Source organism: Geotrypetes seraphini, chromosome 6, assembly GCF_902459505.1.
Source record: "Geotrypetes seraphini chromosome 6, aGeoSer1.1, whole genome shotgun sequence".
Taxonomy (NCBI): domain Eukaryota; kingdom Metazoa; phylum Chordata; class Amphibia; order Gymnophiona; family Dermophiidae; genus Geotrypetes; species Geotrypetes seraphini.
The window spans coordinates 44,014,250-44,034,271 of record NC_047089.1 but is presented as its reverse complement, the minus strand read 5'-3'; the positions used below and the strand labels follow the sequence as shown (position 1 = coordinate 44,034,271).

At 43.2% G+C, this 20,022-nt stretch overlaps 1 protein-coding gene across 6 annotated transcripts in view; it reads right to left on the bottom strand.

Annotated features, from left to right (window-relative positions):
* Window positions 1-20,022, bottom strand: part of SGCG (sarcoglycan gamma) — a 145,141-nt gene that overhangs the window by 47,646 nt on the left and 77,473 nt on the right. For 2 of the 6 annotated variants that reach the window (XM_033948988.1, XM_033948983.1), the window contains exon 2: window positions 499-574. The exons of 3 other annotated variants lie outside the window; for them this stretch is intronic. In XM_033948988.1, the coding sequence (XP_033804879.1) occupies window positions 499-504 (6 nt within the window). In that variant the 5' untranslated portion in view covers window positions 505-574. Of the gene's footprint in view, window positions 1-498; window positions 575-2,067; window positions 2,341-20,022 lie in introns of those variants that run through there. One more of the 6 variants, XM_033948986.1, reaches the window with a different exon arrangement.

The window sequence follows — 20,022 nt, the reverse complement described above, 5'->3', positions numbered from 1 at the left end:
TGGTATAACTTTGGAATAAAAATAGTTAAATATATTATAAAATAAATATAAAGAAGCGCTAAGGATTAAAAATTGAATATAGAAATAAAATTTAATAAACAAATGCTGTATATCAAATGTAAACAAAGAAATTCTACTTCCTCTCTGTAACGTTCTTCTTTTTCCCCAGATTTGGGTATTTGAGGCTTTATGTTCTTTCTATGTAGGGGTACCACGTTGGCGTGCTTATGCTAGCAGAATCTCTTGCTGGCAGACTCTTTCTTCCTGGAACCAACCGACTTAAACAAACCAATAAGGGAAAACCTTATCCTAATCTAATAACTCCAAAATTGCCTAAAATACTTTCTAAGCTAAAAAAATAAATAAAAAAAATAGATAATTCATGTTCCCTATACTATTTCCCTCCCCAGAATTTTCTATACAACAACAACCACAATAATCATACCCTCACTAAACATCTACTATAATAAAATGCTAAGCGCGCATGCGCACTCCTACCTGCATGTTCCGTGATCTGTATGTCCGTGGCAGGCAGGAGTGCGCATACTTCCATAGAATAGATTCACAGGATCTCCTAGAGAAAATCTCACAGAACAATTTCATATCACTACCAAACTTCAAACCAGAACCAGAATTTCACATTCCTTCTCAAATTTAAATAAAACCACCATAATTACCTTCTCACAAGGTACAGAAACCAAAACACCTCCACATAGATCCAAGTCAAATCTGACAGTTAGAATGTTCATACAGTTCATGCTGATCTCTGCACTAGGACAGCAAACCTGTGCAGGAAATCAGTAACAGAAAACCAAAACTGCACCAATACAAACTACACAAACCAAATCTCTCAAAATAGGAAATAAACAGCATTCTCACATTCCAGATCTTCTCTGCTTCTTTAAACCCTGCTTCACACTCAAGTAACTTTTAACCCTGGTTACAATAGGCTCCCCTTCTACCCTCCCCACTACCATCCAATGTCTGCCCTTTCTCTCTCCATCCACCCCTCTTCAATTAGCATCTACCCCCTTTTTTCCCTCCAATCCAATTCCATCCAGTATCCTTCCCCCTTATGTCTCTCTTCCCTTTCCATGCACACCAATTCCATCAACAACACCCTTCCCCCTTTCTCTCTCTCCACCACTCTTCCATACCAGCAGTCCTGCTCCCTTCTCTCAGTTCATGCAGCAAGGTCCCGCAATGACTGTAGCTGCCAGCTGCCGATCCACCCCACTCCGACATACTTGCTTTGGAGTAGAGCTGGCAGCCGCGTTGAGGTGCAGGAAGGTCCTGCGATGACTACGTCTGCCACCCTCCCCCCCCCCCCCTTGGTATGCCACTGCTGTAGCCTTTAAGGCTCCTTTCAGACCTTCAACTGATGCAAGTAATAAATTTAGATCTGACTTAAAATGGCCTACCAGGTACTTGGCAATTTTATAAATGAATTTCTTACTGATTTGGTCCCAATCGGATAAAGAATTAAAACATACAAAACTATGTTATCAATATATAAAAGACAATTACCTTATTCAGAATCCTAAACCTAAAAATAATAAATGTTCAGTTTTTACTAAAAGAGACTTAAATATCAGATATGAAACATTAAACTAGATACAGTAAGTTTGCAGTTCTTAATTTGCTATTTCAATTGAATCTGGACAGGTATTAAAATAAACTGCTAACATTTTTAAAAATGAACTGTGGAATAAAACGAGGAATTTTTTTAAAATTTAGGGCTCCTTTTACAAAGTTGCGTTAGCGGTTTTAGCGCACGCAGCTTTTTAGTGCGCACTAAACCCGCGCTACGCAGCTAGAACGCCAGCTCAATGCTGACGTTAGCGTCTAGCGCGGTCGGCAGTTTAACATGCACTATTATGCGCATTAAACCGCTAACTCGGCTTCGTAAAAGGAGCCTTTAATGGTTCACAAAAGACAGATCTGAACTGTACTTATGGTTTTATAAGCTCATCCAAAATAGCCGACGGGACAGCCAGCTGAGCGTCCTGGCTAGTCGCTCGGTTGAATTTTTTGGTTTTTCTTTTCTTCCAAAAGACACGCTCTTACCTGAAATGCTGAAAAGAAGGGGCCGAAGTATCGCTGCAGCCTCATGGCGCCCCCAACCATGCTAGAATCGGCAATATCGAGGATCTAATTCGCCGGATGCAGGAAGTGTCGGCGTCGGCTTCCCCGCTGGAGGCTCTTGCTGGCGAGCAGGAGGCGGTCTCCCCAGGACTGGAGATTTCATTGAGTCCCGACGCCAGAGCTCCCCCTCTTCCTCATACCGCCAGCTCCCCTCGGGTGGAGGAGCCATCTGAGTGCGGTGAGCTCCTGTCCTGTGAGGCTTTGGACACCAGACAGGGGAGACTGGATTCGGACTCCTGTTTGGAGAGTCCTGTGTTGGCTAAGAGCTCTAACAGCAGAAGGGAGCAAAGTTTTCAGGGAAACAGCTTTCAGGAGGACTGGTCAGTTGAATTAAATTTTCCAACTTTGCCTGAAAAATCTCTTACAATAGAGAAACCCCGAGAAATAACTCTTGAGGCGATATGGGATCTAGTGGCGGACCTGGCAAAATCTATTAAACCTCAAATTTGTCAAGTTGAACAGAAATTAAACACCCATGAAACATATATTAAAAGTTTACAAATTGATATGCAGGACCTCTAAGACTCAAAAGATGCCACTAAACAACTCACTGAAACATTAATGAGAGGATATAAATATGAGAAGAAAATTAGAAGCTTTGGATATCCTCTCCTCGTAATAACAATCTTAGATTAATTAATTTTCCTAGAATGGCAACAATGCCTCCGAGAGACATGATAAAAAGTTATACGATTGAAATATTGGGTATATCAGAAGATTTGCTTCCACCGTTTACTCAGGTCTATTATTTGCCCATACGAAGGGATGAAGGACAATATCAAAAACTACAGATACCACAAGAGGTTCAACAGGTCTTAAATGTTTTGTTGATGTTGGAACAGTCGGATAAGGAAATAGCGACACCTGCAACTTTACTTCTTACTGTTGCCTTGGCACCAGATAAAAACTGGTTGCTGAGACTTCACTTTAAAAATAAGTTAAAAGAATTCTTGGGATTTAGAATACAAAATGTTCCCTGATCTGGCGCGAGATACCCAGAAACGTCGACGTGAATTCTTGATTTTGAAACCGGGAGTTATTGCTCTTGGAGCTTCCTTCTTTCTACGTCACCCATGTAATTGTGTGATATTGTATCAAAAGCAAAAATGTGTTTTCTTTGATCCTATACAACTGACAACCTTTTTGTCAGCTGCACACCTGAAAGCTGGGACAACAACAACACGTGTGCTCAATATCTAATTTGGTCACTTCCTTCAGTTGATTGTATCCCTGTTTTCCTTTCTTTATATTTCTATGATTTATTATAGTGTGCTCGCTGCTCTACTTCTTGGATTTATTATTTGAGGACTTGAGGTAGAGTTTAATGTCTATTTTGTCTTGATTGTGGTTAACCCAAATAGGGAATTTATATTCTTGGATTAGCTCTGCCTTTCTGTAGAAGTGTATTCTTGATATGTTTATGAAAATAACTAATAAATAAATAATAATAATAATAAAAAAAAAAAAAAATAAGCTCATCCAATTAAGCCACTAAAGTATAGATATATTTGATATTAGCCAACACACTAATGCATCAATAAGCTCCAATTTTTTTTAAACTGACATAACTGAAATGTAAATCCTTCTACTGCACCATTCACAGAGAATATTTATGATCTCTCTGTAGTTTAAGGTTAGACTGATGAGAAGCATGAGATAGTTTTTAAAATATGAATTTTACATTCAGAAAAATTTATGGTTATGGATTTTCTGCCTTAGTATTCACTAGCTTAAGGGTTCCTTTTACTAAGGTGCATTAGGTCTTTAACGCATGGAATAGCGCGCACTACATTGCCCCGCGCGCTAGACCTTGAGCTGGCGTTAGTTCTAGAAGCCTAGCGTGCGGTGTAGCGCTCATTAATTTCCTGCGTGCGCTAAAAACACTAGCGCACCTTAGTAAAAGGAGTTCTAAGTTTTGCCGATACAGCTTTTCTTAATATCTCACTTTCTAATTCTAATGCTAATTTGATGACTACACAGAATATAAAAATAGCACTTTTACTCAAACTTAGAGATTCAGATCACATTAGAAAGATTATTTACAGACTAAAAATCAATCCAACAATGAAAATATAATGAAAATTATTTTAGAATTTGTAATAATTGCTGAACAGTGCAAGAGACGTATGTGCCATGGGGGCTAATCGAAACTGAAATACATAACATAACATAAATTTTTCTATACCGCCTCAATCAAAAGAATTCTAGGCGGTTTACACAAAAGAGAATAAAAACTGGCAATCAGCGAAATGCAAAATATTAATTGTAAAAATACAGCATATTAACTAAAAAGACAATAAACATATTTATGTTAATACAGTAAAATTATTATGTTAAAAATAAAACCTCAAATTAAGAGATAAATTTATCAAACAATACTGTCTTAATTTCTTTTCGGAAGGCGCCATAAGACAGCATGGCTCCGCTAATGTAGTTACCCAACCAGGACTGTTTGCTTACTTGAAATGCGAGCATCCTGTCTAAGAACCCGCCCAAGTCAGCACTTGAACAATCTAAAAGATAGGTTGTCCAAGTGCCGATAATCGAAATGCTTTTTAGACATATCCAGGGACTTTTTAGGCCTCTGAATCAGGCCTCTGAATCCTGCTGTACACCCACAGCTGAAAGGGGTGTTTTTGGAGGAGTGGTTAGGGCAGGCAGGATGTGGGCTGCCCTAGTCTTAGTTGTCCTGCAGGGCTAATCAAAGGTTTGATGAGACCGACTAGACAGAACTTATACGTTATGAGTTAGATGATGTGAAGACAGGTTTAAGTGCCCAAAAGGTATCCAAAGTGACCAGATAACCTCTGCAGGGACAAAGTAAAGACCCCCACACACTCCCTCCATGTTCATTGACCCCATTGCCCCCCCACAAAATTCAGAATAAAGACGTACATACCTGCCTCCAGAACATAAGCACCTGCTATAGGAAAGCCTAGTAGAGTTGCACAGAAAATACTGCGAATGACTGGGACTGCGAATTCGCGGGGGAGCACTGTATATCAAATGTATTTAATTTGTTTTCTATACCAATGTCCCCAAAGAGCTCAGAACAAATTAAACAACCCTTTTATATACACATCAAAAACAGTTGCAACTTCAACCAAACAACTATTTAAAATAGCAAACTGCCTACTCAGTCAACTAACCAGCAATGGATTTTGCCACATATTTAGTCTACAAAATACTTTGCCACTTCTTTACCATCAGGGCCTACAGACAGTCTCATCTAAACTCAGACAGACAACAATCAATTCTGTTCAGCAACAGCATAATACCTTGGGTACTGAACTGTGGAGTGCCACACGGATCCATACTGTCTCTCACTTTATGTAATATCCACCTTAAGCCTCTAGACACAAAATTCTATATCTGTGCTGATAATATGCAACTACTCATACCCATTGAGTGAGATCTACCCATAGCTTTGAGTAAACTGTTTGTCTAACCACAACCCAGGAATGGGCAAACATACTCTGCCGGGAAGGGGCAAAACGTGGACCTTGTGGATCTAAACCCGCACGGCCTTAAAAATCTTCCGTCACTCATTGACAACTGCAGTTTCAGATTTCATGACTGCAGGGCCGCCCTCTCCACCACTGTAGCTGTTACCGAGATGCCACGTCTGACCCCACGAATCTGTCTTAATACTAACATTAATAATTAATTTGAGAAAGCAATTTAACTAAGTAAGGTCTGTATTTTAATTCACAACTACGTCAAGGAAATTTAAATATTTCTTAACTCATCCTGGACTTGAACCCACATTATTATTCTCTTAAACAGCTACACTAACCTCTAGACTATGCTCCTTGCTCATAAAATTGTACGTTTTATAACTTATACTTTCAGTAGTTGTTATGGGTCTCTCACTCCTGCCGCCTGTCTGCTAAATTGTCCAAGCAAAATCCAAAACCAGAAGCCCATTCATTTCAAATTATTTTACCTATTCTCAATAAAAGTGCAGACCCAGCTCATCAGATTACAAGTCATCTTCCATAACCCCTAGGCTACAAGTCTAGCTTAAGAGTTGCAAAAATTTTCACTATCTTAGTCTCTGCATTGGTTATGGTCCTTTAACTCCCATAGACCTCCATTACAGCTTGGCTCTGACGGACCCTAATGCTTCTCCCTCCCCCACCCCCATAGATCTACTTCCTCAGACCCCAATGGCATCGACCCCCCCCCCTGCAAATATGCTACTTCCATTTAGACAGCAGTGGTTTCTCATTTTCAATTTTTCTCTACCTCAGTAGCTCCCCTCTGCAAAACCCACGGATCTACTTTCACGGACCCCAATGGACCCCACCACCTCCCCTGCAGCTATCCAATGGAATGGAAACCACATGTTTAGGTTATTTGTTGGATGCACCAAGATTCTAATTTTGCCACTTAGTCTCACCAGAAGTCCTTTATTGTTTCACCTGGAAAGGGAATAAATGGGAGGATCTGTGATGTAAAAAACATAACCAAATATAATGTTTTCAATGCTGGGGAGAAAAGTGTGCTTTCCCGGTTCTTGAACCCAGCTTATCAGGTTCACAGTCAGCTGCCCTAACCCCTAGACTACAAATCTAACTTTAAGAGCTGCAAAAATTTTCACTCTCTTAGTCTCTGCATAGGTTATGGCTCCTTCACTCCTGCTGCCTGTCAGGATACGTCTATTAAATTATCCAAGCAAAATCCCTAATTAGCAGATCACTGATGAGACAGTGCTAGAGAAACAAACAATGGAGAGCAGAGCAAATCAGTAAACTAGGCTTGATGGTTCACTTTTCACAGTAACTACTCTCACTCTTCAGTTGCCATAAGCAATTCAACAGTTTCAATTTACTGAAAAACTAGAAGTCTCAATCCATTATTCTTTTTCAGGAGCCATATGGTAACCTTACCGTGGCTTCTGAGAAGCTTTCCCTCTGATTATGTTTTCTGCCTAGGTGGGACTAGGAAGCTGTAGCAGAGAGAAAGCTTCTTGGTTCCCTCAATGCAATGTTTACCCGAGTCACACTGGCAGAGCGGCTGTCTGAAGGAGAAGCATAGAAGTGTGGGGCAGGGAGTGAATACTGGTATGCAGTGTGGGAAGCCAGCTTGTAGGCTTTGTACTGAAGGCCACTCCTCTAGGCTATTTCTCTTGCTCATAACGTTTTAAATTTATAGATTAACTGTGGAAGAGAAAATTATTATTTCTATGCCCTAATGACAGCTCTTCTAGGGTAACATCCATAATATAAATTTCACACCTCAACCAAGGATTCTCCTTCAGTGGTCACATATCAAAAGGGCAAAGATGCAGGTCAGGGGGCTGCTATTATGCCACATAGATTGATGTTGAGAAAGCTTGGTATATGACAAGACAGCAGAGGAAGTCACTCTTTTCTGCTACTTGGATGGAGACTTTGGGGGTCTGTGGACAGCCAGACTCTGTTTACTCAAGTCATTAACTGGAGCCCATTAATCTCAAGCACAGGTTCTGACAGGATGCTATCACTCTGCTCTTGTAACAATTGGATCACAGAGATAAACCTTAACAGGGTTGTGCTGTAGATATAGAAATCTGTTTCAATAGCTGGAGCCTGTTTTCTTTAATGTAGCTCCTCAGGACAAAACAATAATCTCTAGGTATGAGAGGAATGGGTGGAGGGAGTTGCAGAGTTCTGCTGATTACACATTTGACAGAAATATATTAATTTCTGCTACTTGGGGGGGGGGAGAGAAAGAGACTTTTGGGTCTGTAGACAGCCAGACTCTGCTCTCCATTTACTTAAGTCATTAACTGGAGCCCCTTAATCTCAAGGCATAGTATTTATTCAGTGCAAAGGATACTTCCACTCTGCTCATTGTAACGAGAGGATCACACAGAGAAATCTTACTGTGGCTTAGGTCTGCTTTACTACAGGTAAGGAAATCTGCTTCAACAGCTACAGGCTGTTTTTTTAACCAAGCTTCTCAGGGAAGAGCACTAACCTGTAGGCTAGGTCAGGATAGAGTGGGTGGTGGTGGGAGTTTCATGGTTCTGGTAATTCTACATCAGAGAGAAAAATGTGATTTATTTGCCCCAATGACAGCTCTTGCAAGTGAATATCCATAATAGAGATGCACACTTCAAGCATGGATTCTCTTTTTTTAGTGATCCGATATGAATAGTGGGCCAATGGAGGTCAGGGCTAATTGGGGGCAGCAACTATGCGTTACAGATGTACAGGTTTATAAAGAGTAGAAACCATGGCACGTGATGGGATGGCACACTTTCAAGGGTCCTTGGAGTCTGTGGATAGACAGGCTCTGCTCCGTTTGCTCAAGTCATGACATAGAGCCTAATAATCAAGGGATAGTACTTATTCTGAGTGGGATGCTTTCACTCTGCTCTCTTTATAATGGGTGGATCTGTGAATCAAAGCTCACCTAGGATAGCCTCTGCCGTGTTGGAGGAAGAAAATTTATTTTGACAGTTGCACGCTGATGTCACAATCGAGGGTCACAATCGAGGGTGTTATTGAGTTATGCATACTGCTATATGGTAGCAGTATAAGTTAAATTTAGGGGCTATATTGGTGGTACTTTGCCAGATATGCACATAACATGTAAGCAGTGCTCCCTCTAAGCGGGCGGGTGTTGTGAGCAAACTTTTTTCACTGTGAGCTAAAAATATCGGGCGCCACCAAGTTATGAGCCAACTCGCCCGATTCTCCTCTCGCCGCCCTGCCATCTGCCGTACGCCTCTTCCGATCGCCCCCCTCCCTGCTCGCACCCCCACCCCGACGTCCGATTCCTCCCCCAGCCTCCCCTTACCTTTGCGACGCGTTACATGGACTGCCAGCTCGCCTGCCTGCAAGCACGTGTGTGCGCTGTGACGAGAAACTTGTGCGCTGCGATGTAATATTTTGTGCGCCAGCGCACGCCAGCACAGCTTAGCGGGAACACTGCATGTAAGCCCTTGCTTTACCTTGTCTCAAGCTGGTGTGACAGAGTTTCCCTACTTTCATGTTGCTACAAGAAAAAAATCTATACAGTATTGCTTAAACACATAGCTCCCCTTCCCCCTGCATCTTAACTTTCTGTTTTGCTTTTCTTATTGTTTTTTCCATGATGACAGTTACATTTAAACTTACAGTATAGATATTAATCTCTGAATTTAATTCTCGTATAAGCACACTACAGGAACTTATCCACAAAATTACTGTGTTCTTCTATTACCTCAATATGAAATCTACTTCAAGTAAATTTCAATATTGTTTTTTTTCTGTGCTTTGAGCAGCCCTTGCAATACAGAGTAGCCTGGGAGCTTGTCTTAACGGGCGGATAGTAACACGGTGCTGGGAGGTCCTTGTGTTGCCCGCAAGGCATGCTGGGAGGACCGTTAGGAAGGAGAATTAGAATAGGTTCTAGGGGAGGGGTTTGCGCCAAAAGGCAAGTTTTTAATAGGTTAGATTAGGGAAAGGGGCGGTTTGAGGGGGGCACAAAAATCGGGACCTTGGAGGACTCGAGTTGTTGTAGGTCCTCCAGGGCGGTTTTTGTTACCGGAGCTCCTTGGTCTCTCACCGTGCTTTTGATTTTCTTTGGTGGTGCTGCGATGGCCTCGGGTGATCGTGCTGAGGAGCTCGTGGTGGAGGAGGAAGCAGAAGTGTCTCTGCTTGCCGGAGACTCTTTTGCGGAGGAGCCGCTGGAGCATGTGGGTGTTGGCCTTGGGGAGGAGCGTGCGCAGCCTGCGCGACGCTCAAAAGTACAGGCTCTGTCGGCTTTGGTGATCGCCGGTTCGGGTGGGAGTCAGGGCAGTCGCTCGGTGTCCGCAATCGCCTCAGGGAAGGGTCGGCGCAAGACGGGGTTGTTGGGCAGCCAGAAGGGAGCTGTTCCGGTCGGTTGCAGCTCGTTGGCTTTGGGGGGCGTGGCTTCCTCCGCGGTCGCAGGTCTGGCCGAACAGAGTGGAGAAGTTATAGTGAGAGGTGAGGTGGATGGAGCGTCGGGCGCTTCGGGGTGTGGGGAAGTTTATGCTGGCAGGGACATGTATGGTGCAGCTGGTGCCGCGGGTTCCACTGTTTCCGGGGTTACTGGGAAATGGGCAGTCTCCTCTGAGTTGGTGGCCGGCTGCAGTGGTGAGCCCTGTGGGTCTTCTGGGGTTTTTGGCTTGGGGAGGGGGATAAGTGTTCCTGGTTTTATGTCTGCTCCTTCTGGGGGGTCTGGGGGTGCTTGGCCTGGTTTATCTTCAAGCAGCTGGACTCCGAGTTGGGGGGCGGCTTCTTGGGGACCTGGCTCTTCAGTAAGTGGTGCAGGGCCATCAGTGTCTCACTGGGGCGGGGGCGTCCCGGGGAGTATGGCCATGGGGATAGTTCCTGGAGGAGGTTATGGGTCCGGATGTGGAGTCCCGGTGGGCATGCCTGGGGTTTTTTTTCCTGGTCCTGCCTCTGTTTCTTCTTGGTATCCGCAGGTGTCCTGCATCCTACCTGGAGGACGTATGGTGCAGACGGATGGATTGGGAGCAGATGGTAGTCCTGGAGTTGTAGAGCGGCCTGGCTGTTCTGGTTCAGAGCGCGGATCGGCGCTGAGTGCTGCTGTGGCTGCTGGCAGAGGCGCCACGGGTCCTGTCCAGAGTTCGTCCGTGATGCCTGAGGTTGCTGTTCGTGGCGGCTCGGGATTGGCTTCCAGTATCTCTTCTGTGGTGGGGACTGCTGCCCACGGCGTCTCTGGAGTAACTGATGGAGTTCCAGGATCTTCTACTTCGAGTAACAAGGCGCCTGCTCAGGTTGCTGGAGGGGGGGGGGAAGGCGTGGTGTAAGAAGCGTCGACGTCGGCATAGAGGGTCGTCTGGGTCTCCGTCGGGTTCGATGTCTTCCTCTTCTTCAGATGCAGGTCCTTTGGGGGGTTTGGGGTCTGCTGGTGTAGGAGGTGGGAAGGGTACTAAAGGGGAGGTGCGGGGTGCGCCTGCATTGGTGGCTCTTACAGAGTTGTGGGAAAAGGTACCGCGTGCGTTGAGGCGGAAGATTTGCCGGCGGTCGTGCCTAGATATTTTTCTGCTTACGGAGGGTAGAGCACATAAGCGCAGTCACAGGAAATCTAAGTGGGATAGGAAGGAAATTAAACCTTTTCCGGTGGCTCGTTTGATCCTCAATTGGGGAAGGGCCTTTTTGCGGCTTGCGAGTGTATGGGGCCATGCTAATCCGCAGGACTATGGTTTACTGTTGGCTTATGCGGACTCGATTTTGGACTCTTATCAGCGTTTTGGTGGGTGGGCCTGGTTGAATTACAACGAGGCTTTTCGTGATAAGATGGAGGAAAATAGTTTCATGTCGTGGGGTACGCAAGACGTTAATTTGTGGCTTACCCATATGGCTTCTAAGTCGATATCAGGGACACCTGCACGTCTTTTGGGGGCTACTGGGAGCGGGCGGCCCTTTTGTGGGGGGTCAGGGGGGAATGCTTCAGCAGGTACCGATGTGTGTTGGAAATTCAATAAATCCAACTGTCCCTTTACCGACTGTAAGTTTCATCATGCCTGCTCCATTTGCGGTCAGCTGCACTCGGCCGTTAAATGTCCCAAGCGGAGTGGTGGGCCAGTTGCAGGACCTGGGAAGTGATTTTTCTGCGTCGGTGCCTACTCCGATTCGGGTAGGCGCCTTGCGACTTTGGTTACAATATTATAGGCGGAGAAGGGTGGCTACCATGTTAGAAGATGGTTTTACCGTTGGTTTTGATATTCCTTTTTCGGGGGATTTTTGGGCGGCGCGAGTGCAAAATTCTTCTTCGATGTCCAGGTTGTGGAATGTTGTCTGGGGCAAGTTGACTGAGGAGATTCGTTTGGGGCGTATTGCGGGACCTTTTCGTGAGCGCCCATTTTCCCTGATGAAGCTTTCGCCTCTGGCGGTGATACCTAAGAAAGTACTGGGGCAGTTTCGCCTGATTCATAACTTGTCAAGTCTGTTGGGTCATTCGGTTAATGAGGGTATTCCGCGGGACCTTTGCACTGTGCGTTATGCGTCCTTGGATAGTGCTCTGCGGTTTATCATCTGTGCCGGGCGAGGTGCCCAGTTGGCGAAGGTGGATATTGAATCTGCCTTACGGTTGCTGCCTATACATCCTCGGTCTTATCCGTTATTGGGTTTTCACTTTGATGGGTTGTATTTTTATGACCGGTGTTTGCCCATGGGCTGTTCCATTTCGTGTGCTTATTTCGAAATGTTCAGTTCCTTTTTGCATTGGGTTCTGGTTCAGAAGGTAGCGTTGATTCTGTAGTCCATTATTTGGATGACTTTTTGTTCATTGGTGCTGGGGGTAGTGGGGTTTGTGCGCGACTCAATCAGGACTTTGGTGTTCCTTTAGCTCATGAAACATCGGAGGGTCCGATTACTACCTCTGTGTTTTGGGGGATAGAGCTGGATTCTGAGGCCATGGTTACGCGATTTCCTGTGGTGAAGGTTTGTCAATTGCTTGGTCTCATTGAGCAGGTGGTGCAGGCTCCAAAATCTACCTTGCTTACAGTTCAGTCATTGTTGGGTTCTCTTAATTTTGCTTGCAGAGTCCTTCCTATGGGTAGGGCGTTTTTGCATAGGTTGGCAGCTTCTACGTCGGGGGTGCGGGATCAGCGGCATTTCCTGCGTCTAACCGGCGGGTGTGCGGGCTGATCTTCGTATGTGGTCAGTTTTTCTACGGGAATTTAACGGGACTGTGCCTATGCTGGCACCGGAGGTGTCGAGTGCTGACCTGGAGCTATTTTCGGATGCGGTGGGTGGTGTCTGTTTCGGATTGTTTTGTAGTGGCGAATGGTGTGCCAAGCGTTGGCCGGATGAGTGGGTGCGGTCTGGTATCACTAGGAACATTACTTTGTTGGAGTTGTTCCCGCTCCTGGTTGCTTGTGAGCTCTGGCCAGAAGTATTGCGTGATCGCCGTGTGGTGTTTTGGTGTGACAATTTGGGAGTGGTGGAGGTGGTTAACCGTCAGTCGGCGCGTTGTTTGACGGTGAATGCGCTCATGCGGGAGTTAGTTTTGTGCTGTTTGAGGCTGAATTTGTTTGTGCGAGCGCGTCACGTTCCGGGTTTGCAAAATGGCATTGCTGATGCTTTGTCTCGTTTCAATTTTTTACAGTTTCATCGGCTGGCACCAGGAGCTCAAGCAGAAGGTTTGCCGATGCCAGCGCATTTGTGAAGCCTGGTCGGGAAGGAGTCTGGGAGATGCTCCATATGTCTGTAGCCACTTCTACTTGGTCACACTATTCTGCAGGGTTTTGATCAGTGGCAGCCTTCTTAGCTGCTAAGGGCTGGTGTCTGGGTGATGTGGCCGAATCCTTGTTAGAGGATTTTGTGTTGTCTTCTTTTCAGGATCGAGTTTCTCGTGGTGTTGTGCGTGGGCATTTGGCAGGTTTAGCATTTTTCTGTAGGGCCCTGGGTTGGGCTTGCCCCGTTACCGGTTTTCTGGTTCAGCGCTTCCTCGTCCCCGTGACTCGCGGTTGCCGATTACTCACGAGTTGCTCGTACGTTTGTTGGCGGTGTTGCCAGAGATTGCCAGTTCGCCTTACGAAGCCTGTTTATTTCAGGTGGCTCTCTCAATTGCCTTTTTTGGGGTGTTGCGCGTTAGTGAGTTGGTGGTCTGCCCGTCATCGCAGACTGGACCTCGTGGGCTTATGATTCAGCATGCTCGCTTTCAAGACTCAGTGTTGCGGTTGTATATTGTTAGTTCCAAGACAGATCAGTGTGGTCTTGGACACTGGCTTGTCCTTCACGCAGTGTCCGGGTGTCTGTCTTGTCTGGTTTGGAGGTTGCGTGCTTATTTGGCGGTTCATACCGCTAGCTCACAGATCTTGTTTGTTCATGTGGGGGGCGCTCCTATGACACATTACCAGTTTCAGGCCGTACAGAGTTTGGCCTTGGCGCGTTGTGGTGAGAATCCGGCAGGTTTCGGGATGCATTCCTTCCAGATTGGAGCAGCCATAAGTGCTAGTTTGGCGGGTATGTCTGGCGAAGGAATTCAGAGATTGGGTCATTGGGCTTCGAATGCCTTTCGGGGTTATATTCGTCGTAGGGGTCTGGGGGCTGGGAGGGGTTCTGGACGGGGTACCCAGTAATTTGGGGAGTCTAGTTGGGTGGACATTCTGCTGAGTGGTTGGTTTTGTTGTGTTTTTTCTTTCAGCTCCCAGACGCCGTTCTTCTTCCCTGTGGATTGTGGGCCATTCCTTTGTTCACTGGGCTAGTGAACGTGCGGTTATCCGTCCAGGACGGCGACATCTTGGTTTGGGTCATCTTGGACTCCGTGTTTCCTGCTGGGGACAGTGAGGGATGCATTGGTGTCAACTGCTGTTCTTGTTGAATGATCTGAGGTCTCGGGCTAGACATCCAGATATTCTTCTTCATTTGGGGGGGAATGATGTGGATGACTGTACAGGGAAGGATTTGGTCAATATGATCAAGGATGACTTGAGGGTGGTGTTGGATTGGTTCCCGGGGGTGTTGCTTGTTTGGTCCGATTTTGTGCCGTGCCCCAGTCATTTAGCATCACTGCGTTGGAGAAGGGGTTTATCCAAGCTCAATAGACAGGTAGGGAAATGGGTCGTGGGTCAAGGCGGGTGGCAGATTTTACATGATTGGATGGATGTTGCTTGTGCAGGATTGTACCACAGAGATGGAGTTCATTTGTCGGCAGTGGGTAATGATCTTTTGCTTGATGATTTTGCGACCAGTTGTGAGAGGTTCCTTAGTCCCCGGTAGTAGTCGCAGCGTGTTGCTTTGGGGGAGGGCCTGTATGGATACAGGCCTGTGGCGGGTATCCCGAGCTACTGGTTGCTGGGACTCATCCGGCGATGAGCGGTGGGCCGGCTGGGAGCCGTGCCTTGGGGTCAGGTGACCCGGGTTAAAGGGGCATGAGGTCATGCCACCCCTCAGACGCTTGCTGTTGGTGGTGGGATCGGGGGCAAATGGTAATGTTTACACGGGGTAGCTCGGGAGGAGCTTGCTGATATTGATTTTCAATTTAAGGTTCATTATGTTAATGATGTTATTTATGCAAATTTAATTTATTGGTTATTATGATTTAAATAAAGAGTTGCAGCTATTATACCATAATAAGCGTGTTGGTTTTATTTAGGGGAGGGTAAGGAGAAAAAGGGGGGTTTTGGGACAGCAGCAGGGACTATCCAGATCCCACTGTTACTCCCCATACCTGTCTGATACATTTACAGTATATAATTATTTTCTATCTTTCCTCTCATGTTATCTTCTGCCTCTGCCTCTATACACTCAAATGTCAGATGTCACATTTTTTTACTTGTGTACAAGATGCAGGCAAAATTTATTGTGACAAATATAAATATATAAAAACCTTTTTACCAAACAAGGGACCCGACACGGTCCGTGTTTCGGACAAACCTTCGTCGGGGGTCCTATTGAGTACAAATACAATACAAAAATTATTATTTAAATTATAAAAACAAATATAAAATGTCATATATACGGACAAGAAGATGTTGTGTCATGCTCTTTAGGATTTGTGATAACATGAAAGGAAAGCAAGTGTACGGAAAGGATGCAATCTCAAAACTGCATGCATAAAGATAAGTGAAAGACAAACGTTGGTAATAGAAAACACAGATATCTGCACAAGAACAAACAAAACACATGAAAAACATATGAATGACATAGGGAAGACATGAACAAATGGTTGCAGAAGGAACAGAAAGCGTGATCCAAGAGACTAAGAAAGAAAGGGGATAAGATACATATCAATATGAAAAAAGGTTTGAAAAATATGCCACAAAAAATTATAGAATAAAATGTCATAAACCTAAAATACAGGCACAATGTTATATAAAACAATATCTCAAGATCCTTTTAATTGAGACTTCTAAACAGAAGTCAGACACAACTAGGATCAAGATAGAAGATAAGTTGGAATTTGTTAAAAAGGAAGATCAAAACTTTGATCATATTATACAAGACGTAGACCAAAAAATGACAGAAATGAAAGACATTAAAATCAACAAAATGGATAAGTTAAAACGTGATTCATTGGACTACCAGAATGGTAGCATATATCCATGGAGTAAGTCCAGGTTTTACCAAAGGAAGAGACCATCACACAGATCTACTTCTCGCAATTCTAGATCTTAATCTAGATCAAATAGGGACAATAAGATCTATTTCACTGCTCCTAATCACATACAAGTAGCAGATCGTGGCCGAAAACGGATTAGAAGCTGTTCAGATGAGGAATATACATCCACAGTAACTAGTCCCATCAATGTTAATATACCAATAGTTTCTAGCCCACACCAAGATAGACCACCACATAGACCATTACAAAACAGTAGTAATCATTTTTTAGAACTCCTTTGGAGCTCTACCAGTCAGGGCATACAATCACACAAAAATCCAAACAATACGTACAATCACGGAGGTCGGAGCAGAGGATACAAGAAGGACACGGACCCATACAGGGGTCCATACAGGGGAGGATACAGAGGCCCTTACAGGGGCAGGGACAATTTTACCCCTATCACAGGGATTGACTGATGAAATACCGATTATAAATTTATCTTCTCATCCTTTATCTACAACACAAATTAACGTTTTACAAAAAGGATTGTCTTTTGTTCCCACGACTTCATTTGATGCTTTTCAAACATGCATTGATCTTTATAAATTTAAAAGAAAATTACATATTCACCATTTCTTCAATAAAGATCAATCCATTAATGCATATACAGACACATCCATTCTTAAGAAAAAGTCAAAATGGATTCCCCCTGGTATATGTGACCCAGTCATTACTACCTTCTATGAGTGCGTTCTCAGAGATGTGGCTAAGATGGAAAAGAAATACAAACATGTAAAATATAAACAGAATATGAACTCTTCAGAGTGTAAAGCCATCAATGAACTTAAGAGTAATATGGATTTAGTCATTAAACCTGCAGATAAGGGTGGTGGCATAGTAATTATGGATAGAGAGAAGTATATCAACGAGATCCATAGACAGATCACAGATGCCACCTTTTATATGCCTCTGGATAACGACCCCACACCCCAACTAATGGTAGAAATCAAAGAATTGGCTGAAACAGCACACAATGCTGGTTACATCACTATGAAAGAGAAGCTCTTTTTGGTTAATGAACATCCCGTCATTCCAACTATATACATATTGCCCAAAATCCATAAAACATTGGTAGACCCTCCAGGGAGGCCAATTATTTCAGTCAATGGTTCTGTTTTAGAACCCCTTTCAATTTGCACAGATTTTTTTCTAAGACCCCACGTACCGTCAATACCTTCATATATCCGTGATTCTGCCCATATGATCAATATCTTGGATAATTTTGATGGAGACCTTGAAGATATCATTCTTGTCACACTAGATATTGAATCATTATATACTAACATTCCTCAAATGGAGGCGATCAGTATCATCGAAAAAACATTGGCTAATAGGAATACTACTGAACGCATACCAAATAGATTGATTATAACTGCAGCAACCATGGCCCTTACACAGAATTATTTTTGTTTTTTAGATCAATTTTACTTACAAATCAAGGGGACAGCTATGGGAGCATCTATGGCTCCCGATATTGCTAACTTATATGTGGCGGATTTTGAAGAAAAATTCCTCACCATACACGAATATCAAAATGAAGTCAGACTTTACAAAAGATATATAGATGACATCTTCATTTTATGGAAAGGAAGTATTTCCAAACTCCATTCATTTTTAGAATGGCTAAATACGTGCGATCACAATTTAAAGTTTAAAATGGAATTCAATGCACAACATATATCTTTTTGGGATATTTTTATTTCTAAAACCCGTTACGGCTTTCAGACTTCCATATACAAAAAACCTACTGATAAGAACAACTACCTACATTATTCAAGTTTTCACCAACATGCCTTGAAAAAGAACCTTCCATATAGCCAATTTCTTAGACTTAAAAGACTATGCACTACACAGGATGAATTTGAGAGTCAAGCTCCACAGATGGCCAATAGATTTGTTCAAAGAGGCTATCCATCAAATGAAGTCTCCCAATGCTATCATCGATCCCAGTCACAACATCGCGAGGATTTACTTCAGACAAGAAATAAAATACGTAAAGCACCTGATTTCACCTGTGTTTTAAAACATTCACACCTCTCTGGAGAAGTGAAACGCATTATTAAAGCCCACTGGCAGATTTTAGAATTGCACCAGTGCTTCAGAGGCAAGACACCTATGATTGCTTTATCACGTAACTCTAACCTTAAAGATAAATTAGTGCTCTCTGCACTTCCTACAGCAACGACAGTTCAGCGTCAACATACAGGACATCAACCATGTACATCATGTTCAGTAAGCAAGCATTCTTTACAGGCTTCTTTCTTTAAACACCCATGCACAGGCAAGATGTATCGTTTAAACTTCAGTAGCAATTGTAATACCCAGCACGTCATTTACATCATCATTTGTCCATGCAAACTACTTTATGTTGGCAAAACTAAGAGGAAGATAAAAACGAGAATCATCGAACATAGAAGTTGCATTTTGAGAGAGGTTTCAACAGCACCCTTGGTCCAACTTTGGAAAGAACTAAACCACACTATTGATGAACTACGCTTCATTGTATTTAAAACCTTTAAAAACAATTGGAGAGGTAGAGATATTGACAATGTCTTGCTTCGTGCAGAACAGAGGACTATTTTTGATCTGGACACTATTACACCAGCAGGTCTAAATTTAGAAATAGATTAGCGTCCTTTCTTATGATTTTAATGTCATACTTTATTGCTATATCATTATCATCATATATTACAGATTTTATCTCCTTATATATTCATATATTATCATGTTTTAACCCATTTGTTTTATATTTTATGAGTCCATATGTTCATTTCTTAAATTTTATCGCTGTCACCTACTCATCCATTCATATATTCATATGTGAATTTATTGTATTTTTACCTTCTTTTTACCTCCTTGTTTTATCAGATATTTTATGCATATTTTAGTTGATTTGTGAAATTACATGTTTCTCTCTCACATTGCCTCATTTTGTAAGCATTGTTTGCTTTTATTTTCGTTTTTGTTCTTATCATCAGGTGATTCCCTCCTTTTTTCTTAAATATTGGTTTACAAGCAATATCCACTGAGTTTTTCATATAGGTCGTATGTTATACCTCTGTTTTAATAGACTGTTCAAGCAATCCCTTTTTTTATCGATGTCTGTTTCCTCTTGTCCATCTTAAACATACTGTATTTTCCAAACACGCCCATCAATAATCTCATTGGCTCAGTTGCACATCAATCAACATTTTTTTGAGCCATCTGCTGTCCGATTGGCTCACTTGCCTCCCAATCCCCACATTTGCCAATAGTTTATTTTACTACAGTTTTTTACGACCACAGCACTGTTCCTTTTCGTTTTTTGCTCGCCTATATTTACTGTATCTTTTACAGCACTTTTTACTTTGTGAGACGCTTTACAGCAGTTAGGCGATTCTCGGTGTATCAGACCTTTTGGTAAGTTTTTTACTCTCTATTTGTTTTATTTAATTTGCTTCATCAGTCGCCGTTGCTTTCACACCGCGTTTTTTATATATACATTTTATATATTTTTTTTGGAGCACTTTCTCTATATAGGTATGTTGTCAAATTGCGTTTGTCTAGATGCCTCTTCATGGCTTTTTTCTCCTTTTTTGCCGCAACATTGACCTTTTCATTGCCTAATTTGATGGCTTTACCCTATGCACCCCTTTACTTTGAGCCCTCGTTATGACTTTATACTTTTACACCATCTTTGCCGTTTTTTATGTGCCTCTGAGCCATAATCGGCTGGGCTATATCCCTGTTCCTTTTTCCATTTACAAGCTGCACAATTATGTTGTTTTCAGAGTCCAGTTTGATACGTTTCACATGGCCTAAATC